This window comes from Chiloscyllium plagiosum, unplaced genomic scaffold (assembly GCF_037043375.1).
Source record: "Chiloscyllium plagiosum isolate Xiang-an unplaced genomic scaffold, Cpla_swu_hap1 HiC_scaffold_4, whole genome shotgun sequence".
Lineage (NCBI taxonomy): Eukaryota > Metazoa > Chordata > Chondrichthyes > Orectolobiformes > Hemiscylliidae > Chiloscyllium > Chiloscyllium plagiosum.
In genome coordinates, this window is record NW_028270142.1 from 148,498,261 (window position 1) to 148,518,182 (window position 19,922).

A 19,922-nucleotide genomic window follows, 5' to 3' on the forward strand; every position below is an offset into this window, starting at 1 on the left:
TTCAATTAGAAGGCTTACATTAGTTACTCTCCAATCCATAAGAACTACTCCAGTGTCGAAAGCATTTTGGAGGATGACCACCAATGCAACCACTATTTCTCAGGCAACTTCCTTAATTACTCTGAGAAGTAGATTATTGGGTCCTGGGTATTTATTGACTATTAATTGCATCAATTTCCCCAACATCATTTCCCTACCAATACTAATTTTCTTTGGCTTCTCCATCTCACTAGACTTTGTGTCCCCCACATTTCTGGTGCATTATTTATGTCCTCCCTGTGAACACAGAACCAAAATTGGTCTACCATTATTAATTCATCTATTCCTGACTGTCATGGACCTACATTTGTCTTAATTATTCTTTTTCTTTTCACATACCTGTAGAAATTTTACAATCGGTTTATACATTCCCCATAAGCTTACACTTCTTTATCAATCCCTTTATCTTCCTTTGCTGAAATCTAAACTACGCCAAATCCTCAGGTTTGCAGGTTTTTTTGGCCAATTTGAATGCCCCTTCCTTGAACCTAATATTATCCCTAATTTCTCTTCCTAGTCATGATTAGGCACCTTTCCCAATTTATTTTTGTGTCAGACAGGAATGAACAATTGTTGAAGTTCTTCCATAAACTCTTTAAATGTTTGCCATTGCTTATGCACTGTAACTTTACAGTACAAAGCTGGGTTAAATACCTTCTGTACCTATACTAGTTACAGTGTTGTGATGGATTACCCACTGCACATGTTTCTCCCAACTACACTTCAATGCCATGCTGGTTTAAGTGCTATGATTCATTATAACAGTTACGATGAAATGCTGGATGAAGTGAATATGATCTGTGAAAAGGTTGATACTTAAACTCTGAAGTCTATTTGCACCCTACCTGCCAAGCTATTGATGAACTTTTCCTGCCTGTTCTCATAGAAGAGTTGAGAACTAAAGATCAGCTCCAGTGACTTGTTGCTGGTCTCCCGGGCACACGTAGCCAGCATCTCGTCCAGGAGGGTCATCTCGTGGTCTCTTACATTGGTGACGTGCCCCAGTGTGTGCTTGACCAATCGGAGGATCTTACGGTTGTTGAGAAGCTGTTCGCTGCTGTAGCCATCAGACTGCAGTGCCTGAGCCTTCAGTTTGTAGTAAGAGAGCAAGAGGAACAAGGTCTGGGGGTGACGTTCCTTCTCAATGTTCTTCTCCAGGCCAGTGAGACAGCTTTCAATTAATGGGTGCTCAATGGATGGATGTAGCTTCATGACACTGCTGAAAACCATGGAGATATCCTTTTGATTGAACTGTGAGAGCCGGATTCGGGATTCCTCCTCCAGGACCTGAACAATCTTGGAATCACCAGGAAGACCTGGCAACCCAAAAAGAAGAGAAACTTCAGTGACATGGAGCAAGGAGTAAAGACAAAATATTCTCTGTCTAAGGTCAGGCATTGTCTGATGATAAAATAAGATATGCTGGGCAGCAGGATTCATCTTCGGCTGTTTTTCCAGCATGCAAACTCAGACAGAGAACCTGGATTTGCAAACTCTGTTTCGAAGGCATGCTCAAGGCTGAACCTATGTGAGGCTCGAGGGCTGGAATGTCACGCATCACCCTCGTTTCTCCTCATAAGTTGATCCTCTCATTCCTCATATCATCTTATTCAGTCTTTCTCTCTCCAAGGCTGCACTTATGCAACTAGTGCAAACTTCACTGGAGAGCTTTCAGCATGCAACGAGCAGGGGAAGATACAGGGGAAATCAGTAGATGTGCTGCATTTGTATTTCCAAAAGCCAGTTGATAAAACGTTACGTAAAAGGGTCATGATTAGAGATTATGGTGTTGGAAGTGATGTAGTAGCACAGATAAAGGAGTGCCCAACCAGCAGTAAACAATATCAAAACAGAAGTTGTTGGAAAAACACAGCAGATCCGGCAGCATCTGTGGATAGAAATCAGAATTAACGTTTCAGATCCAGTGACCATTCTTCAGTGAACGTTGTTGGAATAACAGGGTCATTTTCAGGTTGAATATCCAGTGGAGTGCCAGGGAAATGAGCTCTTTAACTTTAGAAGGTTTCTGCGGTGAAAAACGCACGAGGCATATTAAGCATGTACTTATGCTTGTTTCTGCAGCATTTCTTTCCTGTAACATGTCACGAGACTATTGTAAACTATTTACCACCTATATTAATGACCTGCATGAAGGGAATGACTGCAAGGAAGCCAAATGTGCTGCTGATATAAAGGAAGGTTGGTAAGCTGGTTGAGGAAAAAGATACAAAAGAGTATATAAAGATCTACAGATTGTTTAAGTGAGTTGGCATAAACTTGGCAGATTAAGTATAAAATAGGAAAATATGAACTTGCCTGTTTGGGCAGGAAGACTGGAAATGCAGACTATTATTTAAGTGGAGACAAACTGCAACATGCTGGGGTACAGTGGCACTTTGATGTCTTGGTTCATGAATCACAAAACATTAGCATGCAGGCACAGCAAGTGCTTAGGAAAGAAAATAAAGTGCTGACCTTTATTGCTAAAAGATGGTGTTTAAAAGAAGGGAAGTCATGTTACAATTGTACAAAGCATTGTTGAGACCACATCCAGAGTACTGTGTACAGTTCCTATTTAAGGAGGGTAACCTTGAATTGGAAACAGTTCATAAAAAGGTTCACTAGACTAATTCCTGGCATGAAGGGAATGTCTTATGCTGGAGAAGGTGGGCTGGTAGATAGGCTGATACTGGTTGGAGTTTGGAAAAACAAGAGATGATCTTACTGAGACATACAAGATTCTGAGGGTTTTGGCAGGGTAGATGCTAACAGGATGTTTCTCTTCATCATAGAATTTAGAACTAGGGGCACTGCTTGAGAATAAGGGGATTCCTGTTGAAGATGGAACTGAGGAGGAATTTAATCCCTCACAGGGTTGTGAATATTTGTAATTCTCTGCTCCAGACAGCAGTGGAAGTTGGGTTAGTCAGATTTTGGATGAAAAAGGGAATTAAGGGTAATGGAAGCAAACAGCAAAATGGATTTGAGACCACAATCAAATCAGCCACATTCTTATCAATTAATGGAATAGGCTAAAGAGGCCGAATGACCAACTGGAGTTTCTAATTCTCACGTTTCCCCAAATACAAAACTTCTGAACCTAAAGAGTATTTGATTGTGTGTGAAATACAATGAAACACGAGACATTATATGACCTTTTTAAAAAATATTTTGATGGGATGTCACTGGCAAAGCCAGCATTTTTTGCACATCCTGACATGTTCCTGAACTGAGTATTTCAAGGGCACTTTTGATTGAAGGATAAAGCTGTGGTTTGGGGTCACATATAGGCCAGACCTGATAATGGTGGCAGACTTTCTTGTCTAAAGGAGACTGGGCTTTTACCATAATTGATGATATTTTCGTGGTCTTCGCAATTAGGACTAGCTCATTTCAGATTTTATTAAATGAATTTAAGTCACTGGCTTACGTGGTTAGGTTTGAATCCATGCCCCACAGCATTAGCCCAGGTATCTCAATTGCTAACCCACTTACATTAGCATTCTGTAACGATGCTGCTGTCTCCCTCATCTAGACTAATATTACTAATACGTTTATGTAGGCTGCAGGCTTCAAATGAAAAGGGAGAGCAGGTTAAGGGAAATTTAGAAATCTAAAGAGAAATGCTGAGGCAACAGAGCAGTAAAACTACGTGGGTAAACACAGGACAGAACACTGACAGTAATAAAATGTCAATGAGTGAAATTCATGTAGAGTCATAGAGATGTATAGCATGGAAACAGACCCTTCGGTCCAACCTGTCCATGCTGACCAGATATCCCAACCCAATCTAGTCCCATCTGCCAGCACCTGGCCAATATCCCTCCAAACCCTTCTTATTCATATACCCATCCAAATGTTGCAATTGTACCATCCTCCACCACTTCCTCTGGCAGCTCATTCCATACACGTACCACCCTCTGGGTGAAAACGTTGCCCCGTAAGTCTCTTTTATATCTTACCCCTCGCACCCTAAACTTATGCCCTCTAGTTCTGGACTCCCCGACCCCAGGGAAAAGACTTTGCCTATTTACCCTATCCATGCCCCTCATAATTTTGTAAACCTCTATAAGGTCACCCCTCAGCCTTTGATGCTCCAGGGAAAACAGCCCCAGCCTGTTCAGCCTCTCCCTATAGCACAAATCTTCCAACCCTGGCAACATCCTTGCAAATCTTTTCTGAACCCTTTCAAGTTTCACAACATCTTTCCGATAGGAAGGAGACCAGAATTGCACGCAATATTCCAACAGTGACCTAACCAAAGTCCTGTATAGCTACAACATGACCAATAAAGGAAAGCATACCAAATGCCTTCTTCACTATCCTATCCACCTGCGACTCCACTTTCAAGGAGCTATGAACTTGAACTCCAAGGTCCATTTGTTCAGCAACACTCCCTAGGACCTTACCATTACGTGTATAAGTCCTGCTAAGATTTGCTTTCCCCAAGTGCAGCACCTCATATTTTTCTGAATTAAACTCCATCTGCCACTTCTCAGCACATTGGCCCATCTGGTCAAGATCCTGTTGTAATCTGAGGTAACCCTCTTCTCTGTTCACTACACCTCCAATTTTGGAGTTATCTGCAAATTTACTAACTGTACCTCTTATGCTCGCATCCAAATCATTTATGTAAATGACAAAAAGTAGAGGACCCAACACCGATCCTTGTGGCACTCCACTGGTCACAGGCCTCCAGTCTGAAAAACAACCCTCCACCACCACCCTCTGTCTTCTACCTCTGAACCAGTTCTGTATCCAAATGGCTAGTTCTCCCTGTATTCCATGAGATCTAACCTTGCTAATCAGTCCCCCATCGGGAACCTAGTCGAACGCCTTACTGAAGTCCATATAGATCACATCTACCGCTCTGCCCTCATCAATCCTCTTTGTTACTTCTACAAAACATTCAATCAAGTTTGTGAGACATGATTTCCCACGCACAAACCATGTTGACTATCCCTAATCAATCCTTGCCTTTCCAAATACATGTACATCCTGTCCCTCAGGATTCCCTCCAACAACTTGCCCACCACCAACGTCAGGCTCACTGGTCTATAGTTCCCTGGCTTGTCCTTACCACCCTTCTTAAACCATGGCACCACGTTAGCCAACCTCCAGTCTCCCGGCACCTCACCTGTGACTATCGATGACACAAATATCTCAAAAAAGGGCCCAGCAATCACTTCTCTAGCTTCCCACAGAGTTCTGGGGTACACCTGATCAGGTCCTGGGGAATTATCCACCTGTACCCATTTCAAGACATCCAGCACTTCCTCCTCTGTAATCTGGACATTTTGCAAGATGTCACCATCTATTTCCCTACAGTCTATATCTTCCACAGTAAATACTGATGCAAAATACTCATTTAGTATCACCCCCATTTTCTGTGGCTCCACACAAAGGCCGCCTTGCTGATCTTTGAGGGGCCCTCTTCTCTCCCGAGTTACCCTTTTGTCCTTAATATATTTGTAAACACCCTTTGGATTCTCCTTCATTCTATTTGCCAAAGCTATCTCATGTCCCCATTTTGCCCTCCTAATTTCCCTTTTAAGTATACTCCTATTTCCTTTATACTCTTCTAAGGATTCACTTGATCTATCCTGTCTATACCTTATATATGCTTCCTTCTTTTTCTTAACCAAACTCTCAATTTCTTTAGTCATCCAGCATTCCATATACTACCAGCCTTCCCTTTCACCCTGACAGGAATATACTTTCTCTGGATTCTCGTTATCTCACTTCTGAAGGCTTCCCACTTTCCAGCCGTCCCTTTACCTGCGAACATCAGCTTTCGAAAGTTCTTGCATAACACTGTCAATATTTGCCGTTCTCCAATTTAGAACTTCAACTTTTAGATCTGGTCTATCCTTTTCCATCATTATTTTAAATCTAATCCAATTATGGTCGCTGGCCCCAAAGTGCTCCCCCACTGACACATCAGTCACCTGCCCTGCCTTATTTCCCAAGAGTAGGTCAAGTTTTGCACCTTCTCTAGTAGGTACATCCACATACTGAATCAGAAAATTGTCTTGTACACACTTAACAAATTCCTCTTCATCTAAACCTTTAACACTATGGCAGTCCCAGTCGATGTTTGGAAAGTTAAAATCCCCTACCATAACCACCGTATTATTCTTACAGATAACTGAGATCGCCTTACAAGTTTGTTTCTTAATTTCCCTCTGACTATTGGGGGGTCTATAATACAATCCCAATAAGGTGATCTTCTTTTTCTTATTTCTCAGTTCCACCCAAATAACTTCCCTGGTTGTATTTCCGGGAATATCCTCCCTCAGCACAGCTGTAATGCTATCCTTTATCAAAAATGCCACTCCCCTCCTCTCTTGCCTCCCTATCCTTCCTGTAGCATTTGTATCCTGGAACATTAAGTTGCCAGTCCTCCCATCCCTGAGCCATGTCTCTGTAATTGCTATGATATCCCAGTCCCATGTTCTAAACCATGCCCTGAGTTCATCTGCCTTCCCTGTTAGGCCCCTTGCATTGAAATAAATGCAGTTTAATTTATTAGTCCTACCTTGTCCCTGCCTGCCCTGACTGTTTGACTCACTTCTGTTCTCAACTGTACCCATCTCAGATCGATCTCTTTCCTCACTATCTCCCTGGGCCCCACCCCCCCACCTTACTAGTTTAAATCCTCCCAAGCAGTTCTAGCAAATTTCCCTGCCAGTATATTAGTCCCCTTCCAATTTAGGTGCAATCCGTCCCTCTTGTACAGGTCACTTCTACCCCAAAAGAGATTCCAATGATCCAAAAAAGCGAATCTTTCTCCCATACGCCAGCTCCTCAGCCATGCATTTATCTGCTCTATCCTCCTATTCCTGCCTTCACTAGCTCGCAGCACCGGCAGTAACCTAGATATCACTACCCTTGAGGACCTCCTTTTTAAATTTCTGCCTAACTCTCTGTAATCTCCCTTCAGAATCTCAACCTTTTCCCTTCCTATATCGTTGATTCCAACGTGGACAATGACCTCTTGCTGGCTCCTCTCCCCTGTGAGAACATTCTGCACTCTCTCTGAGACATCCTTGATCCTGGCTCCAGGGAAGCAATACACATTCTGCTTTTTCGCTGCTGGCCATGGAAACGTCTGTCTGTACCTCAGACTGGAGAGTCCCCTAACACAATTGATCTCTTGTAAGCCGACGTACCCCTCGTTGCATTAGAGCCAGTCTCAAGACCAGAAACTTGACTGTTCGTGCTTCGTCCCCCTGAGAATCCATCATCCATTTTCCAAAACAGCATACCTGTTTGAAATGGGTATAGCCACAGAAGGCTCCTGCACTAGCTGCCTACCTCTCTTACCTTTCCTGGAGTTAACCCATCTATGTGACAGTCTGAGGCTTTCCCCCCTTCCTATAACTGCCATCCATCACATAGCTGTTGCAAATTCCTCATTGCTTCTAACTGTCTCTCCAACCGATCCATTCGATCTGATAAGATTCGCAGCCAACAGCATTATGGCAGATATAGTCTGCAGTAACCCTTAAACTCTCTTTAAACTCCCATATCTGACAAGAATTACATATCATTCTATTAAAGGCCATTTTTGCTCCTTCACAATCTACAGACCCAGAAAATAACACCGTCTTATTCCTCTCCATACACTGCCCCAGGTTAAATTAATAGTTATGGCTTATATTTTAAGTTTAATCAAGAAACATATCTCCAAAAAAATATAATCAAGAAAGTACACATTCTACTCACTACTGCAGATTCTCTGTAGGCCACACTTAAAACAATGATTAACTTATCTGATTCTGTGCTGTGAACTTGGCCCAACAGTTCCTCCAAGATCAGTTGTAAACAGTCACTAAAACATTCAACTAAAGGTTCTTCAACTTACATACTTTCACAATAAGGTAGCTGAACAAGTGGCACAATTGGGTATCATATTTAAGGAAGGACATTAAAGTTTAAAGAGAGAGTTTAAAAGAGATTCACTAGAATGATAATATCAGGAATGAAGGATTTTAGATACAAGAAAAGATTAGAGAATTGGGCTTATTGTCCTTGGAGCAGAGAAGATTAAGAGGTGACCTTATCGAGGTGTTCAATATTATGAACAATTTTGACAGTGTAAAGAAGTAAATTCTGTTTTCACTACTTAGTATGTCAGTAACTAGGGAGTCGCAATTTCAAGACTGTCAGCAAGACAGTTAGGAGTAGGATGAAGAGAAACTTCTTTAATCAGAGAGTTGTTAGGAATTGGGATGCACTGCCTGGGAGAGTGATGCAGACAGATTCCAAAGGAGGCTTCAAAAGAGAGGTAGATATATATTTGAAAGGGATGAAGTCAGAAGGCTACAGAGATAGGGCTGGAGAATAGGTCTAGCTGGGTAGTTCTTTCAGGAGCCAGTACAGACATGATGCGTCTAGTGGTCTCCTTCTGTACTATAAATTTCTATGATTCTAAATACAGGTAAATGATTTTGATCTAATTGCCATATAAAGAAATTATTATAAAGTGATCAAGCATGGGAAAAAATGTACATTTTGTAAAGACTGACATGAATGTAAGAAGTGGGGTAGCCATAATAGGAAAGGATAATATAAGGACATTAGTAAGATGTTATCTTGGCTGATAAAGTCAGGATGTAGAATTGGCATGGTGGAGATCAAGAATATCTGAAGTTCAGGAATAATTAACAAAGACAGAAATTGCTGAAAAAGCTCAGCAAGTCTGGCAGCATCTGTGGAGAGAAATCAGAATTAATGTTTCAGGTCGAGTGACCCTAATTTCCAGTATCTGCAGTTCTTTTGGTTTTTATTTGGTGGGAATAATTTCTGGGTTAAAGTAGCAGTCATGGAGAATAGGGACATGTTTCTTGTTCAGGAAAGCAATGGCCCATTCAGTCCCTCGAGTGTGCCCTGCCACTCAATGGCTGTTCTGTCTGTAAGCTCACATCCACATGCCTTTCTACCCTTGATATTTAGATGTGCAATTGCAATGCCAAGGCATACAAAACTATGGGGAAAGTACTGGAAAATGAGATTAGAGTAGTTAGGTGGTTGTTTTTGACTGGCACAGACACCATACACCAAAGAGCCTTTTTCTGTGCTGTGGATTCCTATGATCCTCTTGCATAACTAATATCTATCCATCCCCCTCCCCCCAACTTTAGCTTTAAAAAAATTCAAAATCTCTTTTTCCACCTCCATTCAGGAAAAGGGTTCCAAAGACTCTCAACCCTCTGAAAAAAAGCATTCTTCTGATCTCTATTTTAAAAGGGTGACCCCGAATTTTTAAACAATGGCCCCTAGTTATAGATTGTCCCATCGTGTCCAGATTCACCCTGTCAAGACCCTTCAGGATTCTATATGTTTCAATCAACTTGCCTCTCAGTCTTCTAAATTCCAGCAGACACAAGCCTAGCCAGTCCATTCTTTCCTCAGAAGACAATGGCTCCATTCCAGCTATTACTCTGTTTAACCTTCTCTGAGCTGCCTCCAACACAGTTACATCCTTCCACAAATAAAGTGACCAATATTGTACACAGAGTCCCAGTTGTGGTCTTACCAGCATAACTGAAAGAATCAACAGATATTTAACAAATATTTTGCCTCATTACTGTCAAAGACAGCAACAGAGGGCAACCAAGGGACTAAGTGAAATGCAAAGCCGAAACCTAAGAAATTAATATCAGCGCAGCAAGAATTCCTGGAGAAAATTAAGGGACTGAGATTTGACAAATCTCTAGCACTTCAATGCCTGTATCCTTGGGGTCTGAAAGACATAGCTTTTAAGGCAAATCAGTATATTCTTTTTAGTCACTCATGGGATATGGGTGTCACTGGCTGGACCAGCATTTATTATCTATTCCTAAGTTGCCCTTGAGAATGTGGTGGTAAGCTGCCTTTTTCATCTACTGCAGTTCATTTGTAGTAAGTAGATTCACAATGCCCTTAAAGAGGGAGTTCCAGGACTTTGACCCAGCAACACTGAGGGATTGCTGATATATTTTCTCGACAGGATAATTAGTGACTTGGAGGAGAACTTGCAGAAGGTGGTGTTTCCATGTATCTGTTGCCCTTGTCCTTCTAGATGGAAGTGGTTGTGGGTTTGGAAGGTGCTGTCTGAGGAGCCGGGGTGAATTTCTACAATACATCTTGTACATAGTGCACCGTTGCTACTGATTGATGGTGCAGGAAGTGAATGTTTGTAGATGTGCCAGTGGGTTGCTTTGTTGTAGTTGGTGTCAAGCTTCTTGACTGTTGTTGGAGCTGCACTTATCCAGGCAAGTAGGGAGTATTCCATCACATTCCTGACTTGTGCCTTCTCTATGATGGACAGGCTTTGAGGAGTCAGGAGGTGAGGTACCTACTGCACGACTCCTAGCCTCTGACCTACTATTATAGCTACTGTGTTTACATGGCTAGTTCAGTTCAGTTTCTGGTCAATCTTAACCCCAGGGTGGTAATTGTGAGGAATTTAACCATAGTTATACCGTTGTATTTCTAGGGGCAATAGTTACATTTTCTCTTGCTGGAGATGGTCATGACTTTGGAGTTGCCTGGTATCAGTATTCCTTGGTAATTGTCAGCTCAAGACTGGAAATTGCCCAAATTACTTCATTTAGAAATGAACTGTTTCAGTATCTGAGGAGTTGTGAATGGTGCTGAACATTGTGCAGTCATCATTAAACATCTCAATTTCTGACCTTATGATGGAGGGAAGGCCATTGATGAAACAGCTAAACATGACTGGGCCGAGGTCACTACCCGGAGGAACTCCTGCATAGATTAGAGATGTCCTCAAGCTGGGATGACTGACCTCCAAATTCATCAATCACCTTCATTTGTAACATATTATGATTTTAACCAGCAGACAGTTTTGCCCTAATACCCACTGACACAAGTTTTACTTAGACTCGTTGATGCCACACTTGATGTCAACAGCAGTCACTCTCACCTCACCTCTCGAATTTAGCTCATTTGTCCATGTTTGGAACAAAGCTGTAATGAGGTCAGATATAGTAGATATTTTCTAATCTTCCTGTTCCGTGATGTTATTATACACTTCTGAAGTAGATCGGACTTGAACCTGAACCTCTGGCTCAGAGATAGGGGCACTACTACAGCAGTGTGTTCAGAGATGTGCAGTTTAGTTGCATTGGTCAGGGATAAATGTAGAATAATAGGGTAGGGGAATGGGTCTGGGTGGATGTGGACTTGCTGGGCCGAAGGGCCTGTTTCCACGCTGTAGGAATTTAATGATTCTATGACTAGCGAAGCTCTTTTCCATAGGGTGGGTGAGTTCAAAACTATGGTGAGAGGAGAAAAATTTAAAAGGGACCTGAGGGGCAATGCTTTCATGCAGAGGATGGCAATGAACTGTCACAGGAAATAGTGGATGCAGATACAGTTCCAACATTTAAAAGACGTTTGGATAAGTACATGAAAAGAAAAGGGTTAGAGGGATATGCGCCAAATGCACTCAAGTGGGGTGAGTGTAGTTGGGAAACTAATCGGTAGTTGTGCCAACCTGTGAAATTAATCTGATACCCAATGTTGTGCCAATCTGTGAAATTAATCTGATACCCATCTAACCTACACCGTTCTATTATTATCCAAATGTATGTCCAATGCCCATTTAAATGCCCTTAGCATCGGCAGGTCTACTACTGTTGCAGACAGGCTGTTCCACACCCCGACTGCGCTCTGAGTGAAGAAACTACGCGTACTAACTGCCCTAAATCAATCACCCCTCAATTTAAAGCTATGTCCCCTCCTGTTAGCCTTCACCAGCTGAGGAAAAAAGGCTCTAATTCCACCCTATCTAAACCCTGATTATCTTATACGTCTCGATTAAGTCACCTCTCAACCTTCTTCTCTCTAATGAAAACAGCCTCAGTTCCCTCAGCCTTTCCTCGTAAGAGCTTCCTTCCATACCTGGTATCATCCAAGTTAATCTCCTCTGAACCCTTTCCAAAGCTTCCACATCCTTCTTATAATGCGGTGACCAAAACTGCATGTAACACTCCAGGTGTGGCCTTACCAATGCCTTGTACAGTTGAAGCATGACCTCGTGGCTCCAAAACTCAATCCTCCGACCAATAAATGCCAACACACAATATGTCTTCTTAACAACCCTATCAACCTGGGTGGCAGGTTCAGGGATTTATGCACCTGGACACTGAGATCTCTCTGTTCATCTACACTGCCAAGAATTTTAACATTAGCCCAGTACTCTGCATTCCTGTTACTTCTTCCGAAGTGAACCTCACATTTTTCCTAATTAAACTCCATTTGCCACTTCTCCGTCCAGCTCTGCATCTTATCTATGTCCCTCTTTAACCCACAACATCCTTTGGCACTATCCACAACTTTGCCTACCTTAGTGTCATCCGCAAATTTACTAACCCAACTTTCTATGCCCACATCCAGGTCATTTATAAAAATGACAAACAGCAGTGGCCCCAAAACTGATTCTTGCGGCACACCACTGGTAACTGAACTCTAGGATGAACATTTTCCATCAACCGCCACCCTCTATCTTCTTTCAGTTTGCCAATTTCTGATCCAATTCACTAAATCACCTTCAATCCCGAAACTCCATATTTTGAGCAATAGCCTACATGTGGAACCTTATTAATGCCATACTGAAGTCCATTTACAACACATCAACCACTTCACCTTCATCCACCTGTTTTGTCACCTTCTCGAAAAACTCAATAAGGTTAGTTAGGCACAACCTACCCTTCACAAAACCGTGCTGCCTATCTCTAATCAAGTTACTCCTTTCTAGATGATTATAAATCCTCTATCTTAGAACGCTTCGAACACCTTACCCACAACCGAAATAAGCCTATAATTACCAGGGTTGTCTCTACTCCTCTTCTTAAACAAGGGAATAACATTAGCTATCCTCCAGTCTTCTGGCACTACTCCTGTCGACAATGATGACAAAGATCAAAGCCAAAGGCTCTGCAATTTCCTCCCTGGCTTCCCAGAGAATCTGAGGACAAACCCCATCCGGTCCCTGGGTCTTATCTATTTTCAGATCTTCCAAAATTGCTAATACCTCCTCTTTGTCAACTGCAATCCCATCTAATCTTGAAGCCTGTATCTCCATGTTCTCACTAACATTGCCCTTTTTCATTGCGAATCCTGACAAAAAAGTATTCATTAAGCACATCCCTATGTCCTCAGATTCCACACACAACTTTCCACTATTATCTTGATTAGCCCTAATCTTACTTTAGTCATTCTTTTATTCCTGATATACCTATAGAAGGTCTTAGGGTTTTCCTTGATCCTATCCACCTACAACTTCTCTTGTCCCCTTCTGGCTCTTCTTCACCCTCTCTTTAGATCTTTTCTGGCTAACTTATAATTCTCAAGATCCCTAACTGAGCCTTCACCCCTCACCCTCACATGAGCCTTCTTCTTCCTCTTGACAAGAGCTTCAACTTCTTTAGTAAACCATGGCTCCCTCCCTCGACAATTACCTCCCTGCCTGATAGGTAGATACTTACCAAGGACCCGCAGTAGCTGTTCCTTGAATAAGCTCCCCATGTCCCACAAGTGCGTCCATCCTCTGCAGTTTCCTTCCCCAGCCTATGAATGTTAAATCTTGCCGAATTGCATCATAATTGCCTTTCCCCCAGTTATACCTCTTTCCCTGCGGGATATACCTATCCCTGCCCATTGCTATTGTAAACATAATTGAATTGTGGTCACTATCGCCATAGTGTTCATCTACCTCCAAATCTAACACCTGGCCGGGTTCATTCCTCAGTACCAAATCCAATATGGCATCACCCCTTGTTGGCTGTCTACATACTGTGTCAGAAAACCCTCCTGCACACGTTGAACAAAAACTAACCCATCTAAACAACTTGAACTATAGTATTCCCAGTCCATATTGGGGAAGTTAAAGTCTCCCATAATAGCTACCCTGTTACTCTTGCTCCTATCGAGAATGATCTTAGCTATCCTTTCCTCTACATCCCTGTAACAATTTGGAGGCCTATAAAAAATTCCCAACAAGGTGACCTCTCCTTTCCTGTTTCTCACCTCAGCCCAAACTACCTCAGTGGATGAGCCCTCAAATGTCTCAGCTGCTGTAATACTACCCCAATTAACAATGCCACTCCACCCCCCCCCACCCTTTTACCATCTTCTCTGTTCTTGCTGAAACATCTAAATCCTGGAATCTGCAACAACCATTCCTGTCCCTTCTCTAGCCATGTCTCTGAAATGGCCACAACATTGAAATCCCAGGTACCAACCCATGCTGCAAGTTCACCCACCTTATTCCGGATGCTCCTGGCGTTGAAGTACACACATTTCAAACAAATAGCCTGATTGCTGGTGCCCTCTCATGAGCCTGTAACCTATCCCTGACCTCACTACTTTCGACCTCCTGTACACGGGAACTACAATTCAGATTCCCATCCCCCTGCTGCATTAGTTTAACCACCCCCAACCACACATACACCCCCACCAAGTTTAATCCTTCTCTTATTTCTTATACTAGGAGCGAGTGTAGGCCATTCAGCCCATCAAGTCTGCTCCACCATTCAATATGGTCATGGCTGATTTCATCTCGGCCTCAACTCCACTTTCTTGCCTGCTATCCATTTCTAATTAAAAATATGTCTACGTCTTCCTTAAATTTACTCAGTGTCCTGTAGTCCACTACAATCTGGGGCAGTGAATTCCAGAGATTGACGACCCTTAAGGGAAGAATCTGTTTTAAATCTGCTACCCCTTAGCTTAAAGTTATGACCGCTTGCTCTAGATCGCCTCACAAGGGGTACATCATCTCTACGTGTACTTTGTCAGTTTCCTTTAGCATCTTTATACCTCAGTTAGACCTCATCCCACCTCATCGTTCTAAACTCGAGCAAGTACAGGCCCAAAATACTCAGTCTCTCCTCTTAAGACAAATTTCACATCTTTGGAACTATTCAAAGGAATTCCTCTGAACTTCCCCCTCGCTTGGTGAGCATTGTAAATTGATAACCTCAAATAGAGGAAATAGTCTGTGTTCATGGTACCCCCATCCAATATAGTGCCACACATGTCCTCTTCATGGCTGCATATCATGGACAAAATATTTAGATATAAAGACTGCTTTATGCAGAACACTTCCCTATTTGACAACGCAACTTTAAAAACGTTGGCTGGAAAATATAGAATTGAGAATTTTCCTTACCCAGAGCAGCGACAGCGTACAGACAATTCACGATGCTGAAGTTGTCAAATTTGGAGCAATCACTCACGATGGATTGGCAGAGCGTTTGGAAATCTTCCAGCTCCAACATCTGGCTATAATACGCTGCCATGGTGGATCCTGCTGGCAGCTGCTGCAGGACCTGACCAATTTTTTGCAGGGCAATGGGGTAATGATTGTAGGAGATCTTACCAGGGTTCTGTGTCACCCAGCGCAACACCTCTCCCACAGTCCGTGAGCGGTCAATCAGCCGCTTCATGGTGAAGAAAGTGTCATAGCTCATCTTCTCATGGATGAAGTTCCAGGTTTTCTTCTTGGTGGGATGGTGATGGTAATGAGGTTTGTGTCCATTCCGTCTCCCCTGGTAGAGATGTGGGAAATGCTCTGGATAGGCTGCCCAGATGTGCGGCTTGCAAGTGTGGTAGCGAGCTGCGTACATGGCAGCCGGGCTCCTCGGCAGGCAAGCAGCAGCTGGGCGGCAGGCCAGGCGGAGGAAACGGAGAATGCAGCCCAGGCTGAGACAAGTCAGTCCGTCTAACAGCAGAACACTCTCACCCCTAGGCAGCAGAGAACTGAAGCAACACAGAGGCAACCTTTGCATCTTAGGTATTGCTCACCTCGAGGGAGTATGGAGAACAGCAGAAACCTGAAGAACAAAGCAGCACAGACCACTCAGAACAGCAAAGTATAACGTTTGAAATCATAAAGTCAACCTAAATGAAATTAAATTTATCCAACATCACACAACAGATAATTGGATGTCCAGCAAAAGGTGAGCTGACATACAGGCATAGGTGAACACACTCAGTCTTTTTCCCATGGTTGGGAAATCAAGGACTAGAGGGTATCAGGTTAAGGCAACTAGGAGAAAGTGAGGACTACAGATGCTTGAGAATCCAAAGTGAGAAGGATGGCGCTTCAAAAGCAGCAGTTTAAGGGAAAAAATAAAATGGAACCTGAGGGGCACTTTGTTTTTACACAGTGGGTGGTATACATATGGAATGAGCTACCAGAGGAAGTGGTTGAGTTGGATACATTAACAACATTTAAAAGGCACTTGGACAAATACATGGATAGGAAAGGACTGGAAGGATATGGATATGGACCAAGTGCAGGGAAATGGGTTTTGCATATAGGGGCATTTTGGTCAGCATGAACCAGTTTGGGGCAAAGGGCCTACCTCTGTGCTGTAGGTCTCTACAGCACAGAGAGGCTCGAGGCCACACTCTGGAGTCGTGGAGGTTGAAACTGTATTTACACACCCCTGGAACAGGAGATGCCGGTGTTGGATTGGGGTGTACAAAGTTAAAAATCACACAACGCCAGGTTATAGTCCAACAGGTTTAATTGGAAGCACCTGCTGGACTATAACCTGATGCTGTGTGATTTTTAACCTGGAACAGGTGAGACTTGAACCCTGGTCTCTCTGGCCCAGATGTTGGGGCACCACAAGGGCCCCATTCCTGGAAGTTAAACAACGAGTAAGAGCATTGAGAAGATGAATACTGACTTGTAGAATCCCCTTCTGGGAGAGATTCAAGCTAGTGGACCATTTAACAATAAAGGGTTGGACATTTAAAGCAGTGTTTCTTTCAGAACCTCCAGTATTCTCGACCACAAAGCAAGGGATTGAGACAATCTCATGTTTAAAACCAGGCTGATTCTGGCCGACAATGGAAGGAGTATAGGAGACAGAGAGGAATGTGGAGTTCAGGTCAGATTCAGACTGACCTTGGTCTGTGTGAATGGGCAGTCAGAGCTGGAGGAACCAAATAGGAACAGGAGGAGGGTGATGTTGGAGAAAGTTAGAGAGGGCAGACAGGGGAACAAATCTCAATGAGAGGGGGCAGAAGACCCTCAGACTATTTCATGTTTAAAATAAAAATCCATCCAGATTACACTAATAGCGAAGAAGGTTCAAAGAGGAATTTTAAATAAAAATATTTTGCTGTACTACCAATGACTTGGATTATATGAAAGCGGAGGGACTTGGGGGTACTGTTGGGGACATGAATAATGTTCAGGTTTTATATCCATTATAACCTGCAGACTACCCCCGGCCACAGAGCCACCGCTCCGACCTCCCCAACCACCCCGCCTCGCCAAAGGCCGGGACACCTCGACACTGCCAGCCGCCGACTCCAGGCCTCAGCCTCCCCCAGGCCTAAGGCCCCGGCTGACGGTTACACTCACATCCTCGGCCCGAGCGGCCTGGGCTAAAGCCGCGGCTCCTTCCTGATCCTGCAGCCGGCGCCGCGCCACCAGCTGCGGGCTCCGCGCGCCCCCGACACACGGCCAAGGGCGCGGCCCCTGAGCGCGCTCCACGCACGCAGCGCTCACACGCAGAGCGCGAGGCCGCGCGCAGAAGCCGCTGAGACACCGCGACGACATCCACACCAGGTCAGAGGGAGCGCCGCACTGTCGGAGGGTCAGTGCTGAGGGAGTGGGCACTGTCAGGGTCAGTGCTGAGGGAGTGGGCACTGTTGGAGGGTCAGTGCTTGGGAGTGTGCACTGTCAGAGGGTCAGTGCTGAGGGAGTGCCGCACTGTCGGAGGGTCAGTGCTGAGGGAGTGGGCACTGTCGGAGGGTCAGTGCTGAGGGAGTGGGCACTGTCGGAGGGTCAGTGCTGAGGGAGTGGGCACTGTCGGAGGGTCAGTGCTGAGGGAGTGGGCACTGTGGGAGGGTCAGTGCTGAGGGAGTGGGCACTGTCAGAGGGTCAGTGCTGAGGGAGTGGGCACTGTCGGAGGGTCAGTGCTGAGGGAGTGGGCACTGTCGGAGGGTCAGTGCTGAGGGAGTGGGCACTGTCGGAGGGTCAGTGCTGAGGGAGTGCCGCACTGTTGGAGGGCCAGTGCTGAGGGAGTGCCGCACTGTCGGAGGGTCAGTGCTGAGGGAGTGCCGCACTGTCGGAGGGTCAGTGCTGAGGGAGTGGGCACTGTCGGAGGGTCAGTGCTGAGGGAGTGGGCACTGTCGGAGGGTCAGTGCTGAGGGAGTGGGCACTGTCGGAGGGTCAGTGCTGAGGGAGTGGGCACTGTCGGAGGGTCAGTGCTGAGGGAGTGCCGCACTGTCGGAGGGTCAGTGCTGAGGGAGTGGGCACTGTCGGAGGGTCAGTGCTGAGGGAGTGCCGCACTGTCGGAGGGTCAGTGCTGAGGGAGTGGGCACTGTCGGAGGGTCAGTGCTGAGGGAGTGCCGCACTGTCGGAGGGTCAGTGCTGAGGGAGTGGGCACTGTCGGAGGGTCAGTGCTGAGGGAGCGCGCACTGTCAGAGGGTCAGTGCTGAGGGAGTGCCGCACTGTCAGCGGGTCAGTGCTGAGGGAGTGCTGCACTGTCAGAGGGTCAGTGCTGAGGGAGCGCCGCCCTGTTGGAGGGTCAGCGCTGAGGGAGTTGGCACTGTGTGAGGGTCAGTGCTGAGGAAGCACCGCAATATCAGAGGGTCAGTACTGAGGGAATGCCTCTACCCAGGTCACTTTACTCCTGCACCTTGTTTAGAATTGTATCTGATATTTTTCGTTCTTTTTCAAACTCCTTCTCACCAAATGCATCATTTCACATGTCTCTACTTTGTACCTTGCGGGCCACGTATCCATGTGCTCTACCAACTTCCCAATGTGTTCCCCACCAGAGTTTACAGTTCTTCTAGGTTTGGTGTCATCTGCACCAGGGTCTCCTGTACACCAGGGTCTAGTTTGTTATGTCTGGAAAAGCAAGGATCTAAATCCCGACCCTAGGAAATTCCACTGCAAACATTCCTCTGGCTTGCAAAATATCCATTGACTGTTACCCTCTGTTTCCTATCGTTCAGCCAATGTTTTATCCACATTGTTAATGAATCTTTTATACCCTGACCAACAACCTTCCTCACAAATAAGGCCAAGAATGACAGCTGGAGAAGAGGACGTCTCAGATGGAGCTCATCCGCTGTATCGATTTCCTTTTGTTTTATTTTTCCTTTTTCTCTCTTCTCATGCTGTAAGGTTGAGTGAAATAGGAGTTGATGGGAAGGGTGAGGGCAGTAACAAATTAAAAATACTATACATGAATGCACGAAGCACTAGAAATAAGATGGATGAGCTTGAGGCTTTTTTGGAAATTGGCAGACACGATATTGTGGGGATAACTGAGACATGGCTTCAAGTGGAAAGAGCCTGGGAAGTGAATATTCAAGGCTACACATGCTATCGTAAGGACAGACTGACGGGCAGAGGGGGTGGGGTGGCCGTAACGGTAAGGGATGATATTCAGTCCCTTGCACGGGGGGACCTAGAATCAGGGGATGTAGAGTCAGTGTGGATAGAGCTGAGAAATTCTAAGGGTAAAAAGACCCTCTTGGGAGTTATCTACAGGCCCCCAAACAGTAGTCTGGATGTCGGATGTAAGTTGAATCAGGAGCTGAAATTGGCCTGTCGCAAAGATGTTACTACAGTTGTTATGGGGGATTTCAACATGCAGGTAGACTGGGAGAATCAGGATGGTATTGGACCTCAAGAAAGAGACTTTGTGGAGTGCCTTCGAGATGGATTCTTAGAACAGCTGGTGCTGGAGCCTACCAGGGAGAAGGCAATTCTGGATCTGGTATTGTGCAACAAATCAGAATTGATCAGGGACCTCGAAGTGAAGGAGCCATTGGGAAGTAGTGACCATAATACAATAAGCTTCAATCTGCAATTTGAGAGGGAGAGGATACAA

At 44.7% G+C, this 19,922-nt stretch overlaps 1 protein-coding gene across 3 annotated transcripts in view; it reads right to left on the reverse strand.

Annotated features, from left to right (window-relative positions):
* fastk (Fas-activated serine/threonine kinase) overlaps positions 1 to 17,575 on the reverse strand; it is a 72,683-nt gene extending 55,108 nt beyond the window's left edge. For 2 of the 3 annotated variants that reach the window (XM_043687553.2, XM_043687552.2), the window contains exons 1-3: positions 17,435 to 17,575; positions 15,224 to 15,887; positions 885 to 1,355 (exon numbers count right to left, since the gene is read on the reverse strand). In XM_043687553.2, coding sequence (XP_043543488.1) covers positions 885 to 1,355; positions 15,224 to 15,842 — 1,090 coding nt within the window. In that variant the 5' untranslated portion in view covers positions 15,843 to 15,887; positions 17,435 to 17,575. The remainder of the gene's footprint in view (positions 1 to 884; positions 1,356 to 15,223; positions 15,888 to 17,434) is intronic. The other variant, XM_043687555.2, reaches the window with a different exon arrangement.
* Between the last annotated feature and the right edge of the window lie 2,347 nt (positions 17,576 to 19,922).